The 25679-nt window shown below is 46.5% G+C and overlaps 1 protein-coding gene across 1 annotated transcript; it reads left to right on the top strand.

The window, feature by feature from the left end:
* The first annotated feature begins 16405 nt into the window (after positions 1-16405).
* Positions 16406-20442, top strand: USP27X (ubiquitin specific peptidase 27 X-linked). The gene is made up of 2 exons (XM_060182670.1): positions 16406-16804; positions 17327-20442. The coding sequence occupies exons 1-2, from the start codon at positions 16406-16408 to the stop codon at positions 19535-19537; spliced, it is 2610 nt and encodes an 869-aa protein (XP_060038653.1). The 3' UTR covers positions 19538-20442.
* The last annotated feature ends 5237 nt before the right edge of the window (positions 20443-25679 follow it).

The following is a 25679-nucleotide window of genomic DNA, read 5'->3' as shown; positions in this document are numbered from 1 at the left end:
TTCTTTTATGTTCACTATCAACTTGAAGCAAAATACTTGACTAGAGTCCAGTTCTGGAAAGTTTTGGCATCAGTATAACGTAGGCAGTGCTAACTGCTTTCAGAAAGCACATACCATCTAGCTGTCTACATTAAGTGATACCAAACTTGGTTATCACCCTGATTCCTTCATTGTAAAGTTCCTTATTAACTAACATCTGTTTTGCCTGATCTTTATCATTGCCTCAGATTAGTGGTCCTCAATCAGAGATGATTTTTGTCTTCCAGGGATACCTGACAAGGTCTGAAGGTATTTTTGATTGTTAAAGCTGGAGAGAGATTCTAGTGAACAGGGACTAAAACAATCCACACTACACAGGACAGATCTCCAGATAAAGAATTCTTTGGGAAGTCAGGTGGTAGTGCAGTGGGTTAAGCGCAGGTGGGGCAAAGCTCAAGGACCAAGGATAAGGGTCTCTGTTAGAGCCCCCCCCACACACCTGCAGGGGAGTCGCTTCACAGGCTGTGAAGCAGGCCTGCAGGTGTCCATCTTTCTCCCTCTCTCTGTCTTCCCCTCCTCTCTCCATTTCTCTCTGTCCTATCCAACAACGACCACATCAATAACAACAATAATAGCTACAGCGATAAAACGGGTAACAAAAGGGAATAAAGAAAGAAAGAAAAGGAATTTTTTGGGCCCAGATGTCAACAGAACTTGGGTTGAGAAAGAATGGTCCACATCTATTATTTTAGAAATTGTAAAGGATATTATACAAATTATATCACTCCTAAAAAATTATATCACTCGGGGGTCGGGCGGTGGCGCAGTGGGTTAAGCGCATGTGGCGCAAAGCGCAAGGACCGGCGTAAGGATCCCGGTTCGAGCCCCCGGCTCCCCACCTGCAGGGGAGTCGCTTCACAGGCGGTGAAGCAGGTCTGTAGGTGTCTATCTTTCTCTCCCCTTCTCTGTCTTCCCCTCCTCTCTCCATTTCTCTCTGTCCTATCCAACAACGAATTGCGTCAACAAGGGCAATAATAATAACCGCAACGAAGCTACAACAAGGGCAACAAAAGGGGGGAAAAATGGCCTCCAGGAGCGGTGGATTCATGGTGCAGGCACCGAGCCCAGCAATAACCCTGGAGGAGGGAAAAAAAAAATTATATCACTCTTGTGACTCAGGAGGTGGTGCAGTGGGACTCAAGCATGGGGTCCCAAGTTTGATGCCTGGTGTTGATCATACGTCAGAGTGATACGCTATCTCTCTCTGTGTGTGTTTCTCTCATTAATTAATAAATATTTTGGGGGAGTCGGGCAGTAGCGCAGCGGGTTAAGCGCACGTGGCGCAAAGCGCAAGGACTGGTGTAAGGATTCCAGTTCGAGCACCCGGCTCCCCACCTGCAGGGGAGTCGCTTCACAGGCGGTGAAGCAGGTCTGCAGGTGTCTGTCTTTCTCCGCCCCTTCTGTCTTCCCCTCCTCTCTTCATTTCTCTCTGTCCTATCCAACAACAACAATAATAACTACAATAAAACAAGGGCAACAAAAGGAAATAAATAAAAATAAGCAGTTTTAAATAAATAAATAAATATTTTGGGCTGGGTGGTAACACATCCTGCTGAACACATAGGTTACAATGTGTGAGAATGCTGGCTCAGATCTCAGGCCCCCACCTGCAAGGGCGGGAAGGGGAAGTTTCATGAGTAGTACTGCAGGTATATCTATCTCTCTTCCTTTGTCACCTTTCCTCTGAATTCAACTCTGTTTCTGTCCACAATAAAAATATCTGGCTAAATATATAAATCTTTCAAAAAGTTCTATCATTCTTTATGCATCTGCTGCCTGGAATTGTTTTTTTTTTTAATTTTTTTATTGTTGTGGTAGTTATTGTTGTTGTTACTGCTATCGTTGTTAGATAGGACAGAGAGAAATGGAGAGAGGAGGGGAAGACAAAGAGGGGGAGAGAAAGATAGACACTTGTAGATCTGCTTCACCGCCTGTGAAGCGACTCCCTTACAGGTGGGGAGCCAGGGGCTCGAACCGGGATCACTGAGCCAGTCCTTGCGCTTCGCGCCACTTGTGCTTAACACGCTGCGCTACCACCCGACTCCCTGGAATTGTTTTTATAAGGAAGATTATCATTAACTATTTGGTTACCCTGAAATATAGTGCATACAAGAAAAGCAGAATAATATTTACCTTCCTTTATTGATTTTTGCCCACAATTACCAGAGGTAACCAATGTTTAAAATACGGACTCATGCATTTTATAACTTAGTGCTTTATTAACTGCAACTCTTTCTTTTTTTTTAAATATTTATTTTATTTATTTACTCCCTTTTTGTTGCCCTTGTTGTTTTATTGTTGTAGTTATTATTGTTGTTGTCGTTGTTGGATAGGACAGAGAGAAATGGAGAGAGGAGGGGAAGATAGAGAGGAGGAGAGAAAGATAGACACCTGCAGACCTGCTTCACCGCCTGTGAAGCGACTCCCCTGCAGGTGGGGAGCCGGGGTTTGAACCGGGATCTTTATGCCGGTCCTTGTGCTTTACGCCACCTGCGCTTAACCCGCTGCGCTACAGCCCGACTCCCTACTGCAACTATTTCTAATGCTCTAATTGTCTCTATGTAAGCACATGGAAACTTCCCTTCACTTTGGATCCTGTGTTATGTTGACATCACTACATTGATATTTTGTATCTCCCTTGCTTTCTGGCAAAACAAGAAGTTCCAGACTCATTTTGTTGCAGACCTGAAAATAATAATTTCCTCAAGGACAACTGACTCCTTTTGGTAGGAAATGATACTTAAAGACCATAATTGGGGCATTGTTACTAGTTTGCGACTTCAGCCGTGTTTTTCAGTACATAAAGCTAGGAGATGTGTATTTTCTCAGAAAAAGAAAGGTGAATTTATCATAAGTTCATCATGTGTATATTTGTACTTTCCAACTTTCTTACATAAAAAGTGCTGTGCCATATATAATGTCACATTCTTTGATTTTCCCACTTACCAATATGTCCCAGATACCACTTCTAGTCATCACACAGAAACTCATGTCATGGGGGCTGGGCATTGGTGGACCTGGTTAAGTGCATGTGCAAGAGCTCAGGTTCAAACTCCCAACCCCCCACCTGCAGGGAGGAGGCTTCATAAAGAAACATTTAAAAAATAAAAAGAGGGAGTCGGGCTGTAGCGCAGCGGGTTAAGCGCAGGTGGGCAAAGCACAAGGACCGGCATAAGGATCCTGGTTTGGCCCCGGCTCCCCACCTGCAGGGGAGTCGCTTCACAGGCGGTGAAGCAGGTCTGCAGGTGTCTATCTTTCTCTCCTCCTCTCTGTCTTCCCCTCCTCTCTCCATTTCTCTCTGTCCTATCCAATAACGACAACAACAATAATAACTACAACAATAAAAAAAAACAGCAAGGGCAACAAAAGGGAATAAATAAAATAAAATAAATATTTAAAACAAATTAAAAAAAAATAAAAAATAAATAAAAAGAAACCCATGTCATTTCAGAGCATTCCACTTTAAAAACACTTCCCCAGCTTTCTATTCTACAATATATGGTACCTGGATTGTAAATATTTGTGTCTTTCTGAGCTTTTATTATTACACATAGACCCATGATAAATGGCCTTGTACAGATGTCATTTTTACTTTTGCTGGTGTAGGTTTGGGTTAGATCCATAGAAGTGGGATTGTCCAGTGGATAAGTAAGTCCAGAGGCAATTTTGCTTAAACGTTGTTAACTTTCCCTCTGTTGAGGTTATCTATCTAATTTAATTTCTGTTGTTTTGTGGTAGTAGAAGGAGTTAAGCTGGTGGAGGTCTGTAGCGGTCCTGATGTGCAAATCGGTCGTCTGACCTGGGTATAGGGGTGAAAGACTAATCAAACCATCTAGTAGCTGGTTCCCTCCGAAGTTTCTCTCAGGATAGCTGGCGCTCTCGCACACCCACCCTGACACGAAAAGTTTGATGTAAACAGAAATTTGAGCAGGTTTTGAGACGACCGGCTCTTTTTCGTTTGCTTGTTTTATTTTTGCTTGCCATCAGTAGATCTAGATGTTCTATCCTTCAACTTGAAAGAGACACTGAAAGAGATCTTTAGATGTGTACAAGAAGTCAGCTTCCACACTTGAGTGAGTAAAAGTGAAGACTGTGTTCTTCATCGTGCCTCCACCTAAGTTCAGGCCCAGGGTCACACTCCAAACAGACATTGGGATGTCCTAAAATCCCACGATAAGATATGTGGTTGATCAGATGTTCTACCAGCATGTGGGAGGCTGAACGGAATCCGCAGTATGTAACAGAGAGGTGAAGACTCACAAGTGCAAATCAAATGGGGACTTCAACTTGGAGTGGTTCCATTCAGAGCTGGTGAAGTCCGAGGAAAGCTCTGAAACCATTCCCTGGAAGCAATATGTGATGGAAACTGAGGAAACGGCTGGTTAGGGTGCAATGGTATGTGCCCTACATATTTTGTCACCCCTCAGAAAGTCTTTGTGGACTTTTCCCTTTTTTTACCTTGAGAAAAGTCAGGGCATTGGAAACACATGGATGCAGGTTACCCTAGCTGGATATGTGCTTGAAGGATACCTTGAAGTTCCCCAGTCTCTTGTCTTTTCCATAAGACAGGGCCAACAGCTTCCCTCTGTAGTGCTGTAGTGCCTTTGGTAGATCCTGATGAGTTCAATTCTCAGTTCTCTGGCTTCCGAGTGGCTGGAGGTGTGTAGAGTTCAAGGCCTTGTCTTGCTGTAGTCTAAATAGGGACTGCTCAGCTGGCTGCTTCGGTCATCATAAGCAGGCCAGTAGGCTGGCTATTTCTGAGCCTCTGCTATTGTGTCATGGTCCAAATTTGAGGGGGTGAACCCACGTGACCAGCTTCCAGGAATAAGGGCCCTGGTGCTGAGTGGCCTTTTCATTTCCCCCTTTATTTAGCCCAGGAAAGACATGCTAGACCACTAGTGAGATGTCATAGGCTTTGACAGTGCTGGTGTCAGGCAGCTCACTGTGGATAATAAGGATGTTCTGAATGAGAGCAGGTATGATAGCAGCAGAGTAAGCACAAAAAAATTCAAGGTACTTAATATTCTTGTGCTTTTTGCTTCCTTGTTTGTATAGTAAGAACAGTATTGTACTTACCTCAAGAGGGTGATAAGAGGTCTCAATCACTTTGTTTTACACACACACACACACACACACACACACACACACACACACACACACACACACACACACACTTTGTCACCCAGGGCTGTCTCTGGGGCTTAGTTACTGATCAACGAATCCACGGCTCCTGACAACCATTTTTCTTCCTTCTTTCTACCTTCTATTCTTTTTTGTGATAGAGACTGCAATACAATGAGAGAGAATAGCGAAGTGCAGAGGGAGAGAGAAAGAGATAACACCAGCACTGCTTCACTCTGTACCACAAAGCTTTTCCCCTGCAGGTGAGGACCCAGTGCTTGAACCCAGGTCCTTGTGCATAGCAGTGTGTTCACTCTACCAGCTGCACCACAGCACAGGACCTCAATAACTTTATAAAGCACTAGTGCCTATCATGCCATAAGCAATCAATAAGATTCTTGTAGTTGGGAAAATATTCAAATCCTAAACCCTATACTATGGTCTACAGTTCTCTGGGTGATTTGGCCCCTGTTTGCATTTCTCTCCTCATTCTTATCTTGTGCCACCCTCTTCTTTCTTGACCACCAAATTTAAGTCATTCTTTTCATTTTTACTTTCATTGCTTGAAATTATCTAGTGTTGTTTTTATTATCCCAGCATGTTTGCACTTGCCGTATGTTTTTATAATCAGAAAGCAGCCCAGGCTTTAGAACAACACAAGAGGGAGTCGGGCTGTAGCACAGCGGGTTAAGCGCAGGTGGCGCTAAGCTCAAGGACCGGCGTCAGGATCCCGGTTCGAGCCCCTGGCTCCCCACCTGCAGGCAGGTCCCCTCACAGGCGGTGAAGCAGGTCTGCAGGTGTCTTGTCTTTCTCTCCCCCTCTCTGTCTTCCCCTCCTCTCTCCATTTCTCTCTGTCCTATCCAACAACACCGACATCAATAATAACTACAACAATAAAACAACAAGGGCAACAAAAGGGAATAAATAAAATAATAATAATAATAAAAAAGAACAACACAAGAACTTAAAACCTAGGATCCATAACAAAAGTTTGACAATCTTGACTACATAGTAATTCTAAACATCATATGGTAAAGAATGAAATGAAGTTAACAGTTAAATGATACATGACAAATGTACATATGCTGGAAGATGGCATTGGCCTGATAGTTTCGTAGTTAAAAGGCTTAACTAGGGATACAAACTGTTGGTTTGCCCAGGTTCATCATTAACTACCTAGGTGGCCTTGGGTATCATTTATCCTCTTAGTGTCTGTTTCCTCACCTGGACAGTGGGGATAACACCATCGATTTCTTAAACTTGTAGTGAAGGTCAAACCTATTGGATAAAACAATACTGGACATACTTGAAACACCATATAGGCATTACTCGTTGTTAATAAGAAGTTGGGAGGGGCTGATTGATGGTATGCCTGGTTAGGCACACATACTACTAAGCACAAGGACCTAGGGCCAAGCCCCTGCTCTCTACCTGCAGAGGGGATACTTCATGAGTGGTAAAGCAGGTCTGCAGGTGTCTATCTTTCTCTCTCCCTCTCTCCCTCTCCCTCTCCCTCTTCTCTCGATTTCTCTCTGTCCTATCCAATAAAATAGAGGGGAAAAAAGAGGAAAGAGAAAGAAAATAAATGACTGCCAGGAATGGTGAATTCATAGTGTGGGCACCAAGTCCCAGAAATAACCCTGGTTGCAATTAAAACTCAAAAGAAAACTAGGCAGAGTGTGAACAGAGAATTCCCTCAACTTCCCTCTTGCATCTGCCCTCCATCCAAGTAATACAAAGAAGGCCAATAATCATGAGACTTTTGTTGACTTTACTCATGATGAGAAGCATTCATTTCTTTATTTCCTGAAAATGTAAGCATGTAACAAGGGCCAAAGAGGCATTGCATTGGAACAGTCAACAACTTACTCTCACGGAGTTTACATTAGAATAATTTGAGAAGGGGTGCTGGGAGGTAGTACAATTGCACATAGGACCCACACAAAGATACTGGTTTGAGCCTTCAGCTCCCCCACCTGCAGGAAGGTTGCTTCGCAAGTGGTGAAGCAGGTCTGCAAGTGTCTGTCTTTCTCTTCCCTTCTCTGTCTTCCCCATCTCTCTCAATTTATCCCTGTCCTATCCAACAACAGCAACAGCAACAGCAACAATAACAACAATAATGGGGAAAAATGGCTTCCAGTGGATTCCTAGTGCAGGCACCGAGTCCTAGTGATTTTTAACCCTGGAGGCAAAAAATAAAATAAAATATAAAAAAGAATAATTTGAGAACATCTGATATCTATCTATTTCTCTCTCCCTCTCTCTCTCTCTGTCTTATCTCACTTAGCATGATTCCTTCAAATTCCATACAAGATGAGACAAAGATCTCACTTATAAGTGGAGATTAAGAAGTAAGGACAGAAAAGGAAAACACAATGTAATTCTTGGACTGGATGTGGTGTTCGGGAAAAGGACGGTCAGGGAGGTGGGGGAAAGGGTGTTTGGTTACAGTGCACGATGGTGGAAAATGACTTAAGTTGAGGGTGAGAATGCAGGCACATAACAGGAAGATGAGAAATTGCATCCATGTGTCAACAACTGTACTGTAAACCAGGGATCCCTGCCCAATGAAGTGATTTGCATGGCAGAGGTGGGGGCGGGGGCAGGAAAACAACAACAAAAAATTGCCTACATGTTATTTGTAACACATTGTGTGATTATAATGATTCGAAGGAAACTAAAGCAAGAGTGAGATACTATTTTATAGAGAATTGAAGGAAGAACTCTGTGGTTTGGTGACATCTGAGCAGCAATTTGAAGTAGAAAGCCATGTGAACGTCTATGGGAAGAGCTTTTTAAAAAAATTATTATTTTTTAAATCATCATTATTTATTTACTGGATAGAGACAGCCAGAAGTCAAGAAATAATAGGGTGAGAAGGAGAGAGACAGAGAGAAACTTGCAGTGCTACTTCACCACTCACAAATCTTTCCCCCTTCAGGTGGGGATCAGGGGCTCGAACCTGAGTCCTTGCACATTGTAATGTGTACACCCAACCAGCTGTGCCGCCACTCTACCCCAGGAAGAGCTTTCTAAACAAAGTAAATAAAATGGGCAGGGGCTTGGAGGCAGAAGTCAGCTTAGCTTATTCAAATAGGAACAGTAACTCTGGTTTGAGGCAAGGCTGGCTTGATAGGAAGTGACATCTAAGAGACCAATATTATGGAAAAGATTCCTTCGAACGTTACAGGCTAGGATAAGGATGTGGGACTTCTCTAGGAATGAAAAAAAAAGGTTTATCATCACTCAGGATATGTATCCATTCAGTTACCCACAATCAGGATCTGAACAAGAAAGTTTTAGATAGGATGCTATGTTTGAGTTGTGGTACTGATTCTAAAATATGATTAGTGGTCTGATGCACCATTGTTTCATGTACAGTCAGGCAAGAAGATAAATTGAAATCTTTGAATGACAGTTTATGATTATTGGCATCAATTTATCTTTTCCACTCTGAAATTTTTGAATGACTGTTTATAATTATTGGCATCAGAGTTCAAAGGTTCAAAGTTTTCATATTGAAGCATGAAGGGATACTACCTCTTGGAATTAGTAAAATACTGCATTTTTAATTTACTATTTTAATTAATTAATTTTTTTCCTAACAGATCACTGCTCAGCTCTGGCTTATGGTGGTGCAGAGGATTGAACCTGGGGCTTTGGAGCCTCAGGCATGATAATAGAGTAAGTCTCTAACAGAGGCAAAGGAAACAAGTAGAATCTGAACCGAGAACTCAGCACAGATTTGCTGGGACAATTGAGACACACAATTTATACAATAGTGACAGAATTGTGGTTCCATTAAAATGAGTAGTGATTGGGCTGTGTGGTTGGCAATACCAGTTGAGAGTTCAAGTCACCATGTGCATGGAACTGGGTTCAAATCCAAAGGTATCAGCTGTGGAAGGAATCTTCACAATTGGTGAATCACTGCTGCAGACATTATCTCTCTCTGTCTCTGTCTCTCTCTCTCTCTGTGTCTGTCTCTATCCATCTCAATTTCTGTTTCTATCATTACATGCGAAAATTAACATAATATTATAAAATGGGAAAGAAATGAAATCAATAATGATCATTCCAAATTTTGGAATTTCACTACTGGAGTTAAGTTCAATATTAATTTGTCTCTTGATAAACAAGATCAGAAGAGAAAGCAATAAGTAGAACTTATAATGGAGTAGGTGTATTGCACCAAAGTTAAAGACTCTGGGGTAGTTGGGGGGGGAGGGGTCCTGGTCCTGGAACATGATGGCAGAGGACCCAGTGGGGGCTGCATTATTATATGGAAAACTGGGAAATGCTATGCATGTACAAACCATTGTATTTACGGTCAACTGTAAGACATGAATCCCCCAATAAAAATAAATTTAAAAATATTAATTTGTCTCTGGAATTTCTCAGCGCATGAAAGGTCCAAAACATAAAATCAATTCTGTTTCTGACACTAAGTCACTTCTCCCAGTTTTCCTGCAGTGAACCAGGGGCCAGGAGCCCTGCTGCCAGAGGTGTTCTGGGATAATGTCTCCTCAGGGAGGGGCGAGTCCTCCCTCCAAGGTTTAACATCAACTTGTTCTAGGAGCCAGCGGTTTCAGAACTTGTCAAGAGGTTCATCTGTGGTCCTGAATCTTCAGGGGCCAAGGTCAGGGTTTCAGGACTGGGTTAACCAGAGTTAGCCAAGACCCGAGTGAACAAGATTCCAGTAGTGATGGAGGAGACCGAGTTCCATAGGGTCGACCACACTGAGTGCGGGCAGGCAGTCAGGGGGGTAAGAGCAGGTCCGGGGAGGCCTCCTCCGTGCAGACAGAAGTAGGGGTGCCCCTGAGCATCTTCTGAAGTTCCTGCAGCTGCTCATCCGTGAAGAAAGTGCACTCTGGTCTCCTTTGACTCAGGGTGCTTTGATGTACTGTGCAGACATGGCTGTAGGAGTCCACATTCCTCTTCTGCTGAACTCCACCAAGATACTGCTTTTTTTTTTTTCTAATGTCAGATTAGGTCCAGATGTAATCAGCATTTGACCTGCAGGATGGGTACTCCCTGATAGTCATAAAACCCTCATGGATGGGAGCAAGATAGTGCAATGAGGAAAAGACAGTATCATTCATTCATTTACTGATTTATTCATTTATATTATTTATTTTGAAAACCAGGGTTATCATTGGGTTTCGGTACCTGCACTGTTCCTGGTTCTATCTATCTATCTATCTATCTATCTATCTATCTATCTATTATTTTATTTGAATAGTTATTTACAAGATTATAACTTAATGAGAGTGTATATTAACACTTTTCCCACCACCAAAGGTCTGTATCCTCACCCGCATCCTCCTATAGTGAAGCTAAAAATCTACCCTCTCCCCCACCCAGAGTTTTTTACTTTGGTGAAATACTCCAAACTCCGGCAAAATCTACTTTGTTTTTCCTTGTCTGTTCTTCTTTCTCTGTTTCTGTTTATTAGTGGGATTATCCTATCCTTATCTTTCTCGTCTTTATTTATTATTTTTAATTGCCACCAATGTTGTCACTGGGGCTCAGTGCCAGCACTACAAGTCTACCACTCCTGGTGTCCATTTTTTCCCCTTTTTTCCTCTCCTATAGGACAGAGAGAAATTGAAAGGGGAGGGGGAGATAGATAGATAGAGACAGATACCTGCAGAAATGCTTCACTGACTGAGAAGCATCCCCCCTCCAGGTGGGGAATGGAGGCTTGAACCTGGGTTTTTTTTTTTTTTTTTAGTATTTTATTTATTAATGAGAAAGGAGGAGAGGAAAAAGCAGACATCACGACATCACTCTGGTACCTGTGCTGCCGGGGATTGAACTCAAGACCTCATGCTTGAGAGTCCAATGCTTTATCCACTGCACCACCTCCTGGACCACTGAACCTGGGTTCTTGTGCATGATAATATGTATGCTCAACCAGGTGCACCACTGCCTGCCACCTCCCTTTATTTATTTTTCGTTTCTTTTTTCCCCTGACAGAAATAGAGACAAATAAGGAGGGAGAGAGAGAGGGAGAAAGAGAGAGACCCGCAACAGTGCTCCACCACTCCTGAAGCTTTCTTCTTGCAGGTGGGGGATTGAACTCAGTTCTTTATGTATAGTAATGTGTGTACTCTACTGAGTGCACCACTACCTAGTCCTAGAAAAGTGCCTTTTAGCTTCTCATATCCACTTTGTAAAAGCCTTCCCCCCCCCAAAAAAAGAAAGCAATTTATTGAAAATTTTATTGGTATTCTATCAGCTATGTAGACAAACTTGGAGAGAACTGTTTGATGCCCACTAAATATTATGTTAGCTCAGTTAAAAATTGGTATGTATATTATAGTATCATTGGCAGTTCACTAAAATATTAGCAGATACACTTTTCAAAGGATGCATAAAAATCTTGATAAGTAGTTATTATAGAGCAATGAAACTAGCTGTGATTGGTGGGGGTGAGGAAGGTTTAATCTTTTCATGTTATGCCTCCTATATCATTGTAAGCCACAAATATGGTGTATGTTACTTTTATGATAGTCACTGTAAACCAGCAAAACCTTAAATGTGGAGTGTCCATTACCCTGAGGGTACAGGGCGATTATTCTTGGAGTAAACAAGATGGCTCTCTTTCATCTCCTTCCCTCCCCCAACAATAATTGTTTTTTGTTTTACACTTTACAAAGAAAAGTATATCTAAAAAGAAAAGAGTATCTTTTACCCACCCTAAATCTTTTTTAAAGATAAAGAGGGAGAGGGAGAGGGAGAGGGAGAGGGAGAGGGAGAGGGAGAGAGAGATCATAGCACTAAAGCTTCCTTCCATATGACATGGGGGGGCAAGCTCGAATCTGGGTGGCACACATGGCAACGCAGTGAACTATCCAAGTAGCCATCCTGAATCTTACCTGGACTTGCACTACTCCATGGCACAAAATCCCCAGAGGACCAGAGACTTCCAAAGACTGCTGCCAAACAGTGAAGAAACAAATGGCTTTAATGAGTGAATGGGAATCAAATTCCGTTTGCAACTCAGATGGCTCACAATGAATTGAAAGAAGACCCAGTGGGGCTGTCAGCCAATGAATCATGAAAGTAATTTTAAAGATAGATCACTGTGCAATTGCCCGTTTCCCCCACCCCCACCCCACCAAGTATCTCCAAAGAAATCGAAAGACTTAAGTGACATTGTGCTAGAGCAAAAAGTCCATTTCCTCTTAAGGATTCACATAGTCTAGGCTTCTGTGTGCTAATGCTTAAACAAATCAAAATTTAGGAAGAGGACAAATGCTAGATCTGTCTCGTTATAACAATAAGCAATATTTATCCATGAATACACCTACTATTTTTTTCTCCCAAAAAGGACTTCTTGTGGTCCAGGTGGTGGTGCACCTGGTTAAGTGCTAACATTAAAGTGCGCAAGGACCCAGGTTCAAGCCCCTGGTCCCCACCTGCAGGAGGAAAGCTTCACAAGTGGTGAAATAGGACTGCAGGTGTCTCTCTTTCCTGCTCTATCTTCCCCTCCCCCCTCAATTTCTCTCTGTCTTCATCCAATGATAAATTTAAAAAAAAAAAAAAAAAAAAACTCATTTGACTTTTCCCCAGAACAAAAAAAATTTTTTTTTCTTAACAAAAAAAAAATTTTTTTTTCTTAAAAAAAAAAGGACTTCTTAGTGGAGGCTGTATTGTTTTGTGGAAAACTGAGAAATGTTGCACATGTACAAACCTGTATTTACTGGCAACTGTAAAACATTAATCTCCCAATAAAGGAAAAAGAACGTTAAAAAAGGACTTCTCTATCTCTAGTAATATTTTTTCTGTTTCTGTTTTAATAACCATCTGTCCAAATTTGTAACAACTTACTATATTTGACCCATCTATTCTGTTTTTTAAATTCTTCTTTTATTTTTTTTAACCAGAGCCCTACTTAACTCTTGTTTGTGGTGGTACAGGATGGAATCTGGGACTTCAGAGTCTTTGTTATGGAAATCCTTTTGCGTAACCATTATGCTACTTCCCCCCACCCTGATCCATCTATACTACTTATCACAAACACTGAGGACAGGGCAACATTTAGAATTTGAAGGCCGCAGACATAATTAAAAATCATTTAATAGGAATATATATGTATGTATACACTGTTTGTGGCAGATAAAATATACTAGGAAACGAAATAAAACCATCTCAAGAGTGAAAATACATGTTAGTGGTGTAAAATGGTCAGAAGAACAGAATACAATTTAGGAGGGCTTCAGGGATAAAAGGGAAGATGCATAAGTAAGTTCTCACTGTCAAAGAGCTTGATTATGACTTTTTAACTTAATTTTTATTTATAAAAAGGAAACATTGACTAAACCATAGGATAAGAGGGGTACAACTCCACACAATTCCCACCACCAGAACTTCGTATCGTATCCCATCCCCTCCCCTGATAGCTTACCTATTCTTTAACCCTCTGGGAGTATGGACCCAAGGTCATTGTGGGATGCAGCAGGTGGAAGGTTTGGCTTCTGTAATTACTTCCCCAACTTTTTTTTTTTAAGCACATGATGGTGCCTTTGAAATCGCTAAGGTATTTAGGTCTCCTTGCTTTCATATAAAAATCACAAAGTGCTGGGGAGTCGGGCTGTAGTGCAGCGGGTTAAAGCGCAGGTGGCACAAAGCACAAGGACCGGCATAAGGATCCTGGTTCGAGCCCCGGCTCCCCACCTGCAGGGGAGTCGCTTCACAGGCAGTGAAGCAGGTCTGCAGGTGTCTATCTTTCTCTCCTCCTCTCTGTCTTCCCCTCCTCTCTCCATTTCTCTCTGTCCTATCCAACAACGACAACAACAATAATAACTACAACAATAAAGAAACAACAAGGGCAACAAAGGGAATAAATAAATAAAATAAATATTTAAAAAAATCACAAAGTGCTGGTCGTGTGTGTGGATGTTAATATTTGTCAGAAATTATTTCCCCTCCCTTTTTTGCAGCTAGATGGCTTCTTAAGAAAGAAAAAAAATCTTAGATGTAAAGCTAGAAATTCATGGAAGACAACATGAGGAAACAGCTCAGAGAAGCATATGGACAGAAAGCAATCAATTTCAGGAGACCCATGATGACACAAACAGCTAAGGAGGACTCATACACTCTTTTGCCACCTTGTGGTCAGAGGTGGACTCGACCTCAAGCACTGTGGGTACACCGAGCGGGGGTGGTCTCTCATTCCTTAGGCCAGTTCTTTCTGCCAACCTATCTTTGCAAGGCAAAGATGTTATGTCTGGCAGGACTGAGTCCATACCCACAGAAACATGAGGCATCAAAATGCTGGGCGGGCAGATGAGCGTGTGAACCAGAACAAGAACAACAGGTAGTCTGGAAAGGAGTGTAAGAAAGTAACAACAAAATCCTAAAGGTTCCTGATATACATAGATTCAGTGTCCAAGTTCTACTTTGTGTCTGTTTATTGCACCAAAGTAAAGAATTCTGGCGATGGTGGTGGTGGTGTGTGTGTGGTGTGTGTGTGGTGGGGGGCATTCAGGTCCTGTTGTAGGATGGTGGAGGAGGACCTAGGCTGGGGGGTGAGAGTGTTTAGCAGAAAACTGACAAATTTTATACATGTATCAATAATTCTATTTACTATAAACCATTAATTCCTCCAATAAAAATTTTAAAAAGCTGTGTTAAACTGGTTTCCATCTTTTCCTCTCCCTCCCTCTCTCTTTCTCTCATTTCTGATGCCTTTATTCTGCTTAGAATTGGAACATTCTTGGCCTGTCTTAGGAGGAACCCAGCCCTGTTCTGTGTGTGTGTGTGTGTGTGTGTGTGTGTGTGTGTGTGTGTGTGTTTGGCACGCACTGGGAATGGTGGAGGGCAAGTTAGATTCTGTGCTGGGACCACAGGTCCCAGAACGTCTGGCTTGGTTGGAGTTGTACAGACACTTGTGTGTGTGATAGTAAGCACCCACTCATTCTCTGGCTTCCAAAAAATGCTGGACCTGTGGACTCCTGTAGGAAGTTGATCAGCAAGTATGAAAGGCAGTCAGACTGCCAAGGTTAATCTTAAATGGGAGATAGTCCCAGGTACATGAGTAGCTTTATGTCTCTTTGATGTCTGATAAGTCTGTGCGGGCGGGATGAGGGTACCTGCTGTCTCACCCACCCCGTTCAACTCTGTGACCTCAGTTATTTTTAACAGCAGTTAGGAGCAGGATTCCTCCAGTGGGCGTGCTGGTTGCAGTTCCTCTGGTTCAGGCCGCAGAGGGCAGGCATTCATTAGAAGGATGCTGGGGTGCTTCAAGGAATTGAAACACGAGTTGGCTCTGGACAACTTAGGGAATCTCAGAGGCAGTTGTTCTGGGTCTCCTGCCATGATTCTTGGTATATGGGACAAAAATCCCAGGTCTTGGCACCCCCACCCCTTGCTGCCTACTTTACCTGAGGGATAGCAGGCCTCCCCCAGGCACCTCCAGGACCTCTGGAATCAGGAGGAAAAGTGTGTTATCTGTTTGCAAGCAGATGGGAGCCAGGCACTGCCCCCCCCAGCAGTCTGGGAGGTAGTATAGTGGAGAAGGCACTGGACTCTCAAGCTTGAGGTGCTGAGTTTGATAACTGACATTGTGTCAAGAGGGCTGCTGTGGTGGTGTCTCTCTTTCATCAGTACAGAAATAGTTAAAGAAAAGTGCTCCTTCTTCCCAAAAGCCAACTGTTGTTGCTAACCTCAGTTATCATCAGGGTTCAGAACAGTCTTCCTGACCCCCAAACTAGCCCCTTCCTGGTATCTGTTCTGGGACCAGTGTCTGCTACCCCTTCCTGAGACCAAGGAGGCCGTGCTGTGGATAAAGGTTGAACTCTCAAGCATGAGGCTGTGAGTTCAATCCCTGGCATCGCATGTGCTCTCAGTCATCAATAAATTAATCAATTAAAAAAAAAAAAAGCTTCCCAGGTTGTCCCAGCTAATTCCAAGACCCGAACCACTAGTTCCGGGCTACCTCCTCATGGATACTGTGACAGGGCTGCTCCACGGGAGCATTCAAGATGCCTCAGACCCTTCTCCCTTCCCCACTACATTTCCCACCTGCTGCCCCACCAGATGCTTTACTGGGCCTGAGGGCCTCGGGGCCATGTTTTGCAGCTCAGGTCCCTTTCTCAGCCTTAGGGGAGGTGGCAGCTGTTGGCAAGGGGTTATGTCTTGTCCCTCCACTCACCCCGGGCTGCTCAGCGTGTGCTGGGCCAGAAGGCCAGCTGCCAAATCCTCAGCCCACCCACGGCCTTGGGAGTGAGAGGCGGAGATGAGCGAGCGAGCACGGGCTGCGCAGAGCTCTGATAAGCAGGGACGCCAAATCCTCAGTCCCAGTGGCCTTGGGAGCTGTGCCCCTCCGGATCTGGGAGTTGGGGCTTCATCCTGCCTGGGAAGGGCAGGCCCTGGAGTGGGAGGGGAGCCTGGGGCAGGGCTGGGGGCAGCTTCAGCTGCAGGACTGAGGCCCATCGGGGCTTCTGCCTGCCTGCGCTCCCAGGACCCAGGCTCAGAGGGGGACGTTTCAGTCTCGGACACATTTCTGGACTTGGATAGTCCCGGAGTGGCCGGACCCGCAGTGGCGGGGGGAAGCCGCCTGGCCAAAGGGAAGGCCGAGGAGAGGGGAGGAGACGATGAATGGGGTCAGATCAGCGATTGGAGCCGAGAACTGGAAGCGCCTTAAAGAGACTGCGCGGTCCCCGCCCCCCTTCCCGCCAGCCTCAATGAATTAGCGCTGTGTTCCCCCAAACTTGCCTGCTCCTAAGAATCCTCCCGGACCCCAGTTAAAGATACAGGCTCCGGAGCGCCACCCCCGCTAGGTTCGGCTTCGGCAGGTCGGCGCGGTGAGGGAGTGGGGTGCGGGCTGGGGAGCTGGCCGTGGAAGAGGGTGGTGTGTGTGTGGGGGAGCCGGGGAATCTGTAATCTGAACGCGCTCCCCACGTGATATTCGTGAAGCAGCAAGTTTGGGAAATAGTGAATTCAAGGCAACGGGGCCTGGCTAGCGAAGCGATCTCCGCTAGGGGGCTGCGGCGGGAGGATTCCCCGGGGGGCGTCGTCTGCTTCCGCCGCCGCCTCCTCGAATCTGAGTCCCCCTTTGGGTCCAGCCACTCCGGCCACCGCGCTCCCTCAGGCCGGGCGGGGGACACCTCGGGTCTGCGTGGCCCCCGCGCCGCCGCCACGCCCAGCGGCCGCCTAGCCCCGCGAGCAGGGGGTGGAGCCGCCGCCAGTGGAGGCGGAGGAGTCAGAGGAGGCGGAGACGGCCGAGCGGGCGGCTGAAGCGGAGAGGAAGGTGGAGGTGGAGGTGGAGGCTGAGGCGCAGGCGGCGGGGAAGGTGGAGGCGTCCGCGAAGGTGGAGACGTTCGCGAAGGTGGACGCGGCGGAGGAGGTGGAGGCGGCCGGCACGGTGGACGCATCCACCGCAGCCGCCGCCGCCGCCGCCGCCGCCAGTAAAGTGGAGGCGTTGGAGGGGCCGGGCTGCCGGGTGGAGCTCAAGCTGGAGCCCGACCCCGAGCCGGTGCGGGAGGCGCAGCCGGAGCCCCAGAGGGAGCCCGAGAAACCGGAGCCAGAGGATGAGAAGCCCGCACCGAGCGACGGCGGAGGCGGCAGCGAAGAGGTGCCTCTCCCCAGCCTCCCCTCGGAACCCCCGCGGCCCCCCGATCCTTCCCCGCGGCGCAGTCGTGCTCCCCGCCGCCGACCCCGGCCACGGCCGCAGACCCGCCTCCGAACCCCGCCGCAGCCTAGGCCCCGGCCCCCGCCCCGGCCCCGGCCCCGGCGCGGCCCTGGGGGCGGATGCCTGGATGTGGATTTCACTGTGGGGCCACCGGGCTGCTCCCACGTGAACACTTTCAAGGTAGGAGAAAACTGGAGGCAGGAGCTGCGGGTGATCTACCAGTGCTTCGTGTGGTGTGGCACCCCAGAGACCAGGAAAAGCAAAGCCAAGTCGTGCGTCTGCCATGTGTGTGGTACCCATCTGAACCGGCTCCACTCCTGCCTTACCTGTGTCTTCTTCGGCTGTTTCACTGAGAAGCACATCCATGAGCACGCCGAGACGAAACAGCACAACTTGGCCGTCGACCTGTACTACGGAGGCATCTACTGCTTCATGTGTAAGGACTATGTCTATGACAAAGACATTGAGCAAATTGCCAAAGAGGAACAAGGGGAGGCTTTGAAACTGCAGGCCTCCACCTCCACCGAGGTGGCTCACCAGCAGTGTTTGGGGCCGGGCCTCGGGGAGAAATACCCGACCTGGGAGACCACCAAACCCGAGTTGGAACTGCTGGGCCACAACCCCAGGAGGAGGAGGATCCCCTCCAGCTTCACCATCGGTTTGAGGGGACTCATTAATCTGGGTAACACTTGCTTCATGAATTGCATCGTCCAGGCCCTGACTCACACTCCCATCCTCAGAGATTTCTTCCTCTCCGACCGGCACCGCTGTGAAATGCCCAGCCCTGAGTTGTGCCTGGTCTGCGAGATGTCGTCTCTCTTTCGCGAGTTGTACTCTGGCAACCCATCGCCGCATGTCCCCTACAAGTTACTGCACCTGGTGTGGATCCATGCCCGTCACCTGGCTGGTTACCGGCAGCAGGACGCCCACGAGTTCCTCATCGCTGCCCTTGATGTCCTGCACCGGCACTGCAAAGGGGACGAGGCCAGCAACCCCAACCACTGTAACTGCATCATTGACCAAATTTTCACCGGGGGTCTGCAGTCTGATGTCACCTGTCAGGCCTGCCACGGTGTCTCCACCACCATAGACCCGTGCTGGGACATCAGCTTGGACTTGCCTGGCTCTTGCACCTCCTTCTGGCCTCTGAGCCCAGGGAGGGAGAGCAGTGTGAATGGGGAGAGCCACCTCCCAGGAACCCCCACGCTCACGGACTGCTTGCGGAGGTTTACCCGGCCCGAGCATTTGGGGAGCAGTGCCAAAATCAAGTGTGGTAGTTGCCAGAGCTATCAGGAGTCCACCAAACAGCTCACCATGAAGAAGTTACCAGTCGTTGCCTGTTTCCACTTCAAGCGGTTTGAACACTCAGCCAAACAGAGGCGCAAGATCACTACCTACATCTCCTTCCCGCTGGAGCTGGACATGACACCATTCATGGCCTCGAGTAAAGAGAGCAGGGTGAATGGACAGTTGCAGCTGCCGGCCAGTAGTGGAAACAATGAGAATAAGTATTCCTTGTTCGCCGTGGTTAATCACCAAGGAACCTTGGAGAGCGGCCACTACACCAGCTTCATCCGGCACCACAAGGACCAGTGGTTCAAGTGTGATGATGCTGTCATCACCAAGGCCAGTATTAAGGATGTGCTGGACAGTGAAGGGTATTTACTGTTCTATCACAAGCAGGTCCTGGAACACGAGTCAGAAAAAGTGAAAGACATGAACACTCAAGCCTACTGAAGGGACACACAGACCTACCTGGATCGGACATGGACAACACCCGGACTTAACAACTGGCATCGAGGATGAATTAAGGACCTACTTGCCTGGCCCCTGGGGGCTTGACAATAAGAACTGAACAGTACCCAGTGTCTCAGAGGTCCTGATTGGAAGGAACTGGAAGGGACAGGAAAAGAGGCTCTAGTCTGAGTAGTCGCTTAAAGGAAGGTTCCATAGAGGGAATGCCCAGGGTGAGGAAGGCAGTACTGACACTGGTACATATCCTATATCCCTCCAAAAGATTGTGTGGGGAAAGTGTGGGGTGGGAGGGGGGTGGCGTGGGGGGTATGTGTGCCCTTGTAACCGTAAAACATCTTTCTCCATGGGTATTTTCAGCTTCAACTGACCAATCACATAACAGTTATATGTTGGGGTGGGGGGAGGGAGAGCAAAAGTTAAGACAAATGGAACCCGTGATATATATGGGTTGGAAAGCAGAGAATTGGAGGAGGCAAGGATATCTCATCGACAAACACCTTTGCCAGTTTCTTTGTATTTGTGATTTTTTGTGCTCTTAAACACAGTGTTAAACAGAGAGCAAGAGAGAAGCCCAGGCGGGCTAATCAGTGGAGGAAGAAGGGGGCTTGTATAAGGGGAGCGACTGCTCCAGCCACAGAGAAGACAAATAATGTAAGATAAGCAACTGACACAGACAAGCCTCAGCTGAAAGTATAGCGTGTGAGTGTTGTTGTTACTATTGTTGTTGTTGTTTTTTTAAACGCTGTACGATATACTTGAGCAAATCAATGAACCTCTTTGCAATTGTTTTTCTCATCTGTATAATGCAGACAATTCCTACTGTAAAGGGTGATTGTTACAGATTACATGCTATAAAAAACGTGTCAAAGTAAAAGACTTGGACATTTGGAGGGGCTCAGTAAATGTTTGTTCAATCGGAGACTTCTTTGGACCAGAAGAGGTATACCTCAGAGGTTAGAGTTCCCCCCCATACACCCCCAATACACACACACATATGCATGCACTCTCTTTTAAATAGGTGTCTCCTTAGCACTCTCTCTACTTGGAGTCCATGACCTCACAGTCGGTATCACACCTGGAGGGAAGCCTACAGCTATACCCAGAAGCCTCGATTCTGTCCATTTACATGACAGCCATGACGTATTTTGCTTCAGCAGGGCTCTCAGGGCCAGTTGGATGACCAGCTGATACACTAAAGGGCTTGGTGGTCTTCCCAGGGCATTATGGGTAGAGCCACTCTGTTCACCTGCAGGCAGAGATAGTCAACAGGCTGTTTACCACAGCTCACTGCTCCATCAGCCCAGGGAGAGTGATGGTGGAGCATATCGGCCTCTTACCTGAGTTAGTATTCCAGGAAAGATCAACCTCGTGGGAGGTGGGGTACAGCTAAACGGGGGAAGCCAGGATGGAGGGTAAGCACTGGTGGCTTCTCCTTTTAGCCTCATCATCAGTCACAAAAACTACCTACTGTGTAGAAAATCCTGGGGGGGGTCTGGGGGGAGGGATACTGGGTAGGTGTAGGTATGTCAGACCTGTGGGGTTTGAATCCACTGATTCAGGTAAAGGCTGGTTTCCATATAACTTTCCAAGTCTACTTTGTAGCCAGCCAGTTTTTTTTTTTTTTTTGGTGATGTGGTGGCCATGGAGTATCCCTAACTAACTGATGATGCCACCAGATGTCATTTGTTTTCCCTTTTCCTTTATTTTCAGCAGAGAATATGGGATGGAGAGAAATAAGGAACAGATAGAGCAGGTAGGAGAGAGAGACAGGAGACAGTCCTGCAGCACCTCTCTGCTACTTATGAAGCTCCCCCTCTTCAGGTGTGGACCAAGAGCTTGAACATACATGGTAACACGTGCACTATACTTGGGTGAGCCACCGTATGACCCCGGGGCTTTCTTAGGACAGAAATTACTTTTCCCTTTGTGCCCTGGGCCATGTCCTGAGCCATTAGCACTGTGCCTGGCTTGTGGGAAGTACTCATTCAAAGCATTTACTGGATGGATGGATGGATGGATGGATGGATGGATGGATGGATGGATCTAACACCTTCCTTTTATAAACAATTGGTCATCAACACCCAGGGCCCACTACCCTCTGGAGAAAATGGGGGCAGGGGGAGGGAAGACTGACCCAAGAAGCCACCTGGCACCTGTGTACCCTGCTAGGGAAGATAAGCCAAACCTCCTTCCTCACCTCGGTCACAGGGAGAGTCCAGTCAGGCATGTGACACCAGATTCTGACTCAGCTTATTGGAAATTATTTGGACAGATTTAACTTCCAGGAGAGTGTATACACACACACACACACACACACACACACACACACACACACACACACACACACAGTCAAGACCATCCCTGACCCACCTGTTAATGTTTTACCTATCCTGTGTTCACTTCACAGTTGATATGTCTGGTCTCCTAGGTGTGTTTATACACCATCCTCTGTTAGATTATACACACTATACCCAAATGCTTCCTTCAGTGTACACTTCTTTTTTTCTTTTTTTTTCCCCTCCAGGGCCATTGCTGGGCTCGGTGCCTGCACCATGAATCCACCGCTCCTGGAGGCCATTTTTCCCCCTTTTGTTGCCCTTGTTGTTGTAGCCTTGTTGTCGCTGTGGTTATTATTACCATTGTTGATGTTGTTCGTTGTTGGATAGGACAGAGAGAAACGGAGAGAGGAGGGGAAGACAGAGGGGGAGAGAAAGACAGACACCTGCAGACCTGCTTCACCACCTGTGAAGCGACTCCCCTGCAGGTGGGGAGCCGGGGGCTCGAACCGGGATCCTCACGCCGGTCCTTGCGCTTTGTGCCACATGCGCTTAACCCACTAAGCCACCGCCCGACCCCCTAGTGTACATTTCTTAAGAGTAGGTGTATTCCCTGCAACACAGTATAGTTGACAGCTCCAGCACATTGATTTGTTAATTTTTCTTTTTCCAAAGCATTTCATTGGGGGGTGGTGGTGGTGAGGAGGGAGTAACAGTTGAAGGACAGTTGTTGATACATGGGTACAATTTCTTATCTTCCTATGATAGGTGTCTTCATGCCACTCCCACCCCCAATTTAGATCCTTCTCCATCATAAGGTACTAGGTCCCAAAGGCCCTCTCTATCCCTGTCGGTTTCCCCTTCCCCCAGAGTCCTCTGCTTTGCTCCAGTGAATATCACACACACACACACACACACACACACACACACACACACACACACACACACATCACATCACCCGTTTGCATTCCAATCTGTCCTGTTGAGCCAGTAATGTTACTCAGGATGTCTCCCCCCACCACCCCCTCCACACCCATTGCAGGACCCGGCATAGCTCAAAGTACTGCTTTGAGCTGTTGTATCTCCTTAGCTTCCTCTGGAAAATGCCCACAACCTTTCTTCATCTTGCCTGGCATTAGACCTTTGCACAACAGGATGCTCCTCACCTGAGGGGTTAACCTGATCTGGAAGCTAACTGAAATACCCTGCACTCTGGAATATGCCTGCACTCAGAGACATGGGTGACAGCAGGCTGCTGAAGCTGACCTCTTGGTGGAAGGCACACACCACCAGAGGGAGCAGTTGCTCCTGGCACACACCTCTGCTGGAAAGCCTGGGGCCCTCAGTCACAGGGCCTATTCAGACCCAACCCTATCACCACCCACCCCCAGACAGGGCCACAGGCTGTCACAGCAGGTGGGTCCTGCTGTCAGATCGCAGCACTGAGGGCTCTAGGATATGGTTTTCAGCAGGCCTGTGTCACTGGGTTCAGAAGGAGATCTAAGCCTGCTTAAGTGGACACATCCATGGCTGAGTTCCTCCCCTCAGAGTGGGCACAGCCAGCAGGAAGGCGAGACAGGGAAGACATGAGTGCTTACAGAATGTCAGGGATAGAGTCTATCAGAGATGAGGCCTAGGGTAAGGAAGGAATGAATAACTCACATGGGAGGTGCAGAAAACAGGTGGGTGTGGGAACTGAGGGGATTTTTCAGACACATTTGAGTTCATTTACACAGAGGCTAGAATCCCTGTGTGAGCGGAAATGGGCATGAGCTGATGCAATTTTACCTCCTTTTTAAAAAAAATTAAAATATTTATTTATTTATTATTGGATAGAGACAGAAATTGAGAGGGAGATGGAGAAGAAGAGAGACAAGAGAGACACTTGGGATGGGGAAGATAGCATAATGGTTATTCAAACAGACTGTCATGCCTGAGGCTCCTAAGTCCCAGGTTCAATCCCCCGCACCACCATAAGCCAGAGCTGAGCTATGCTCTGGTGTTTTTGTGTCTTTCTCTGCATCTCTCTCAAAAATAAAATAAATATTTAAAAAAAGAGAAAGAGACACCTGCAGCCTTGCTTTACCACTCGGGCATCTTTCCCCTTGCAGGTAGGGACCAGGGGCTTGAACCTGCATCCTTGCGCAGTGTAACGGGTGCACCACCTTGACCTTCAGCTCATCCTTTGACTCCCACATGAACATCAGGACAGGGAACCTTGGTTAAGGTGACTGACATAATGCCTGGGGTCAGGAACATGTATTAGCACCACTCATGTCTCAGACGCAGGAGTGCAGGCCTGGGGTCTTCAAGCGTTTGCAGCCCAGTCATCATAGTAGCATGCTATTATACCTTCCCCTGCAAGGAACCAACTCTTCATTTTTATTTGGGATTTCGTAACAGTTTATAAGAGTATAAAATCACAGGGCCAGCGTTCCACCCATCCCCACCAAAGTTCTGTGCCAACCCCCGCTTCCAACCAATTCTTATTTTTAAACTTGTCTGGAAGCAAATAGACTATATAGGGAAATGCACATGTCGTAAGGGCCGAGTTTGCAGAGTTAGGAGAAAATGAACAGACACCCACCACCCCCACCTTCCCTCCAGTGAACTGCATTTAGATCAAGAAACATCACCAGAAAGTCAGTTCCCCTCTTGCTTCCTTCCAGCCAGTAACCCCAAAGGGTAGTTCCTGTCCTGTCTGCTTTCACTGTAGCTCAGGATTGCTTTTTTTGTTGTTTTGTTGTCACTGGGGCTTCACTGCTCTGGCCTGATTTTTCAGACACACACATACACACACACACACACACACACACACACACACACACACGGGAATGGTTGGGGGAAATAGAATTGAGGCTTTCTTCAATATGGTGGATGGGCTTGGACTTGTGTCCTACACATGACAAAGCATGTGAATGAACTATTCAAGTAAGTTACCTTGCTGGCTCCAAATAATAGATAATAGAATAGATTTTAATTAATCGATTATTTAATCATTTAGTTCTCTATTTAGAGATCCATAGCATCATGCCATGCTGAGGATTGAACTCTGGACCTCCTGCTTTGTCCACAGGGTGTCCCCCCCCAGACCTTGCCTTTTCTTTCTATGCCTTCTATCAGGAGAAATGGTGTACACTTTTATGTCTGATTTCTTTTGCTCAACATTGTTTTGTGAGCTTCAGGTCTGGAGACTTTTGGTCAAGGAAAATTAGGAAGGATATCATTATCTCCAGCCAATGAATGAAGAATATGGTTCTATACTTTTCCTGCAGACTTCTAGTCTATTAAATCAACTCAAAGGGACCCAGGCCATTGTAAAATTGGACCTTCAGATTCGCTAGAATATAATCTATGGCTAGGGAGAGCTGGATCAGAAGGTACAGCACATGACTGACAATTGTTAGTTCTGGATTTGATGTCAGATCTCTGGCATTGGGAGTCAGGTGGTAGCGCAGCGGGTTAAGCGCACGTGGCACGAAGCGCAAGGGCGGAAGGATCCCGGCTCCCCACCTGCAGGGGAGTCGCTTCACAGGCGACTCCATTTCTCTTTGTCCTATCCAAGAACGAACGACATCAACAACAGTAATAACCACAACAAGGCTACAACAACAAGGGCAACAAAAGGGTAGAAAAAAAAAACAGCTCTGGCATTGTGTATGGTTGAGATGTATCCGCCCCCCCCCGCCCAGCACAAGAGTGTCTATAATCTCACGGAAGCTCAAGGCAGTGGTGGCGTCCAGAAAAGTTTGAGTTGATTTAAATTAATCTTGGACTTTGTTTTGTCCAATAAGCTTGGGTCCCATCCCTGTTCTAATAGCTTCTGAATGAGGTACCCTTTTCTATTA

The sequence above is a fragment of the Erinaceus europaeus genome, chromosome X (genome assembly GCF_950295315.1).
Source record: "Erinaceus europaeus chromosome X, mEriEur2.1, whole genome shotgun sequence".
In the NCBI taxonomy this organism is placed as follows: Eukaryota; Metazoa; Chordata; class Mammalia; order Eulipotyphla; family Erinaceidae; genus Erinaceus; species Erinaceus europaeus.
This window is presented reverse-complemented; position numbering and strand designations above follow the sequence as displayed.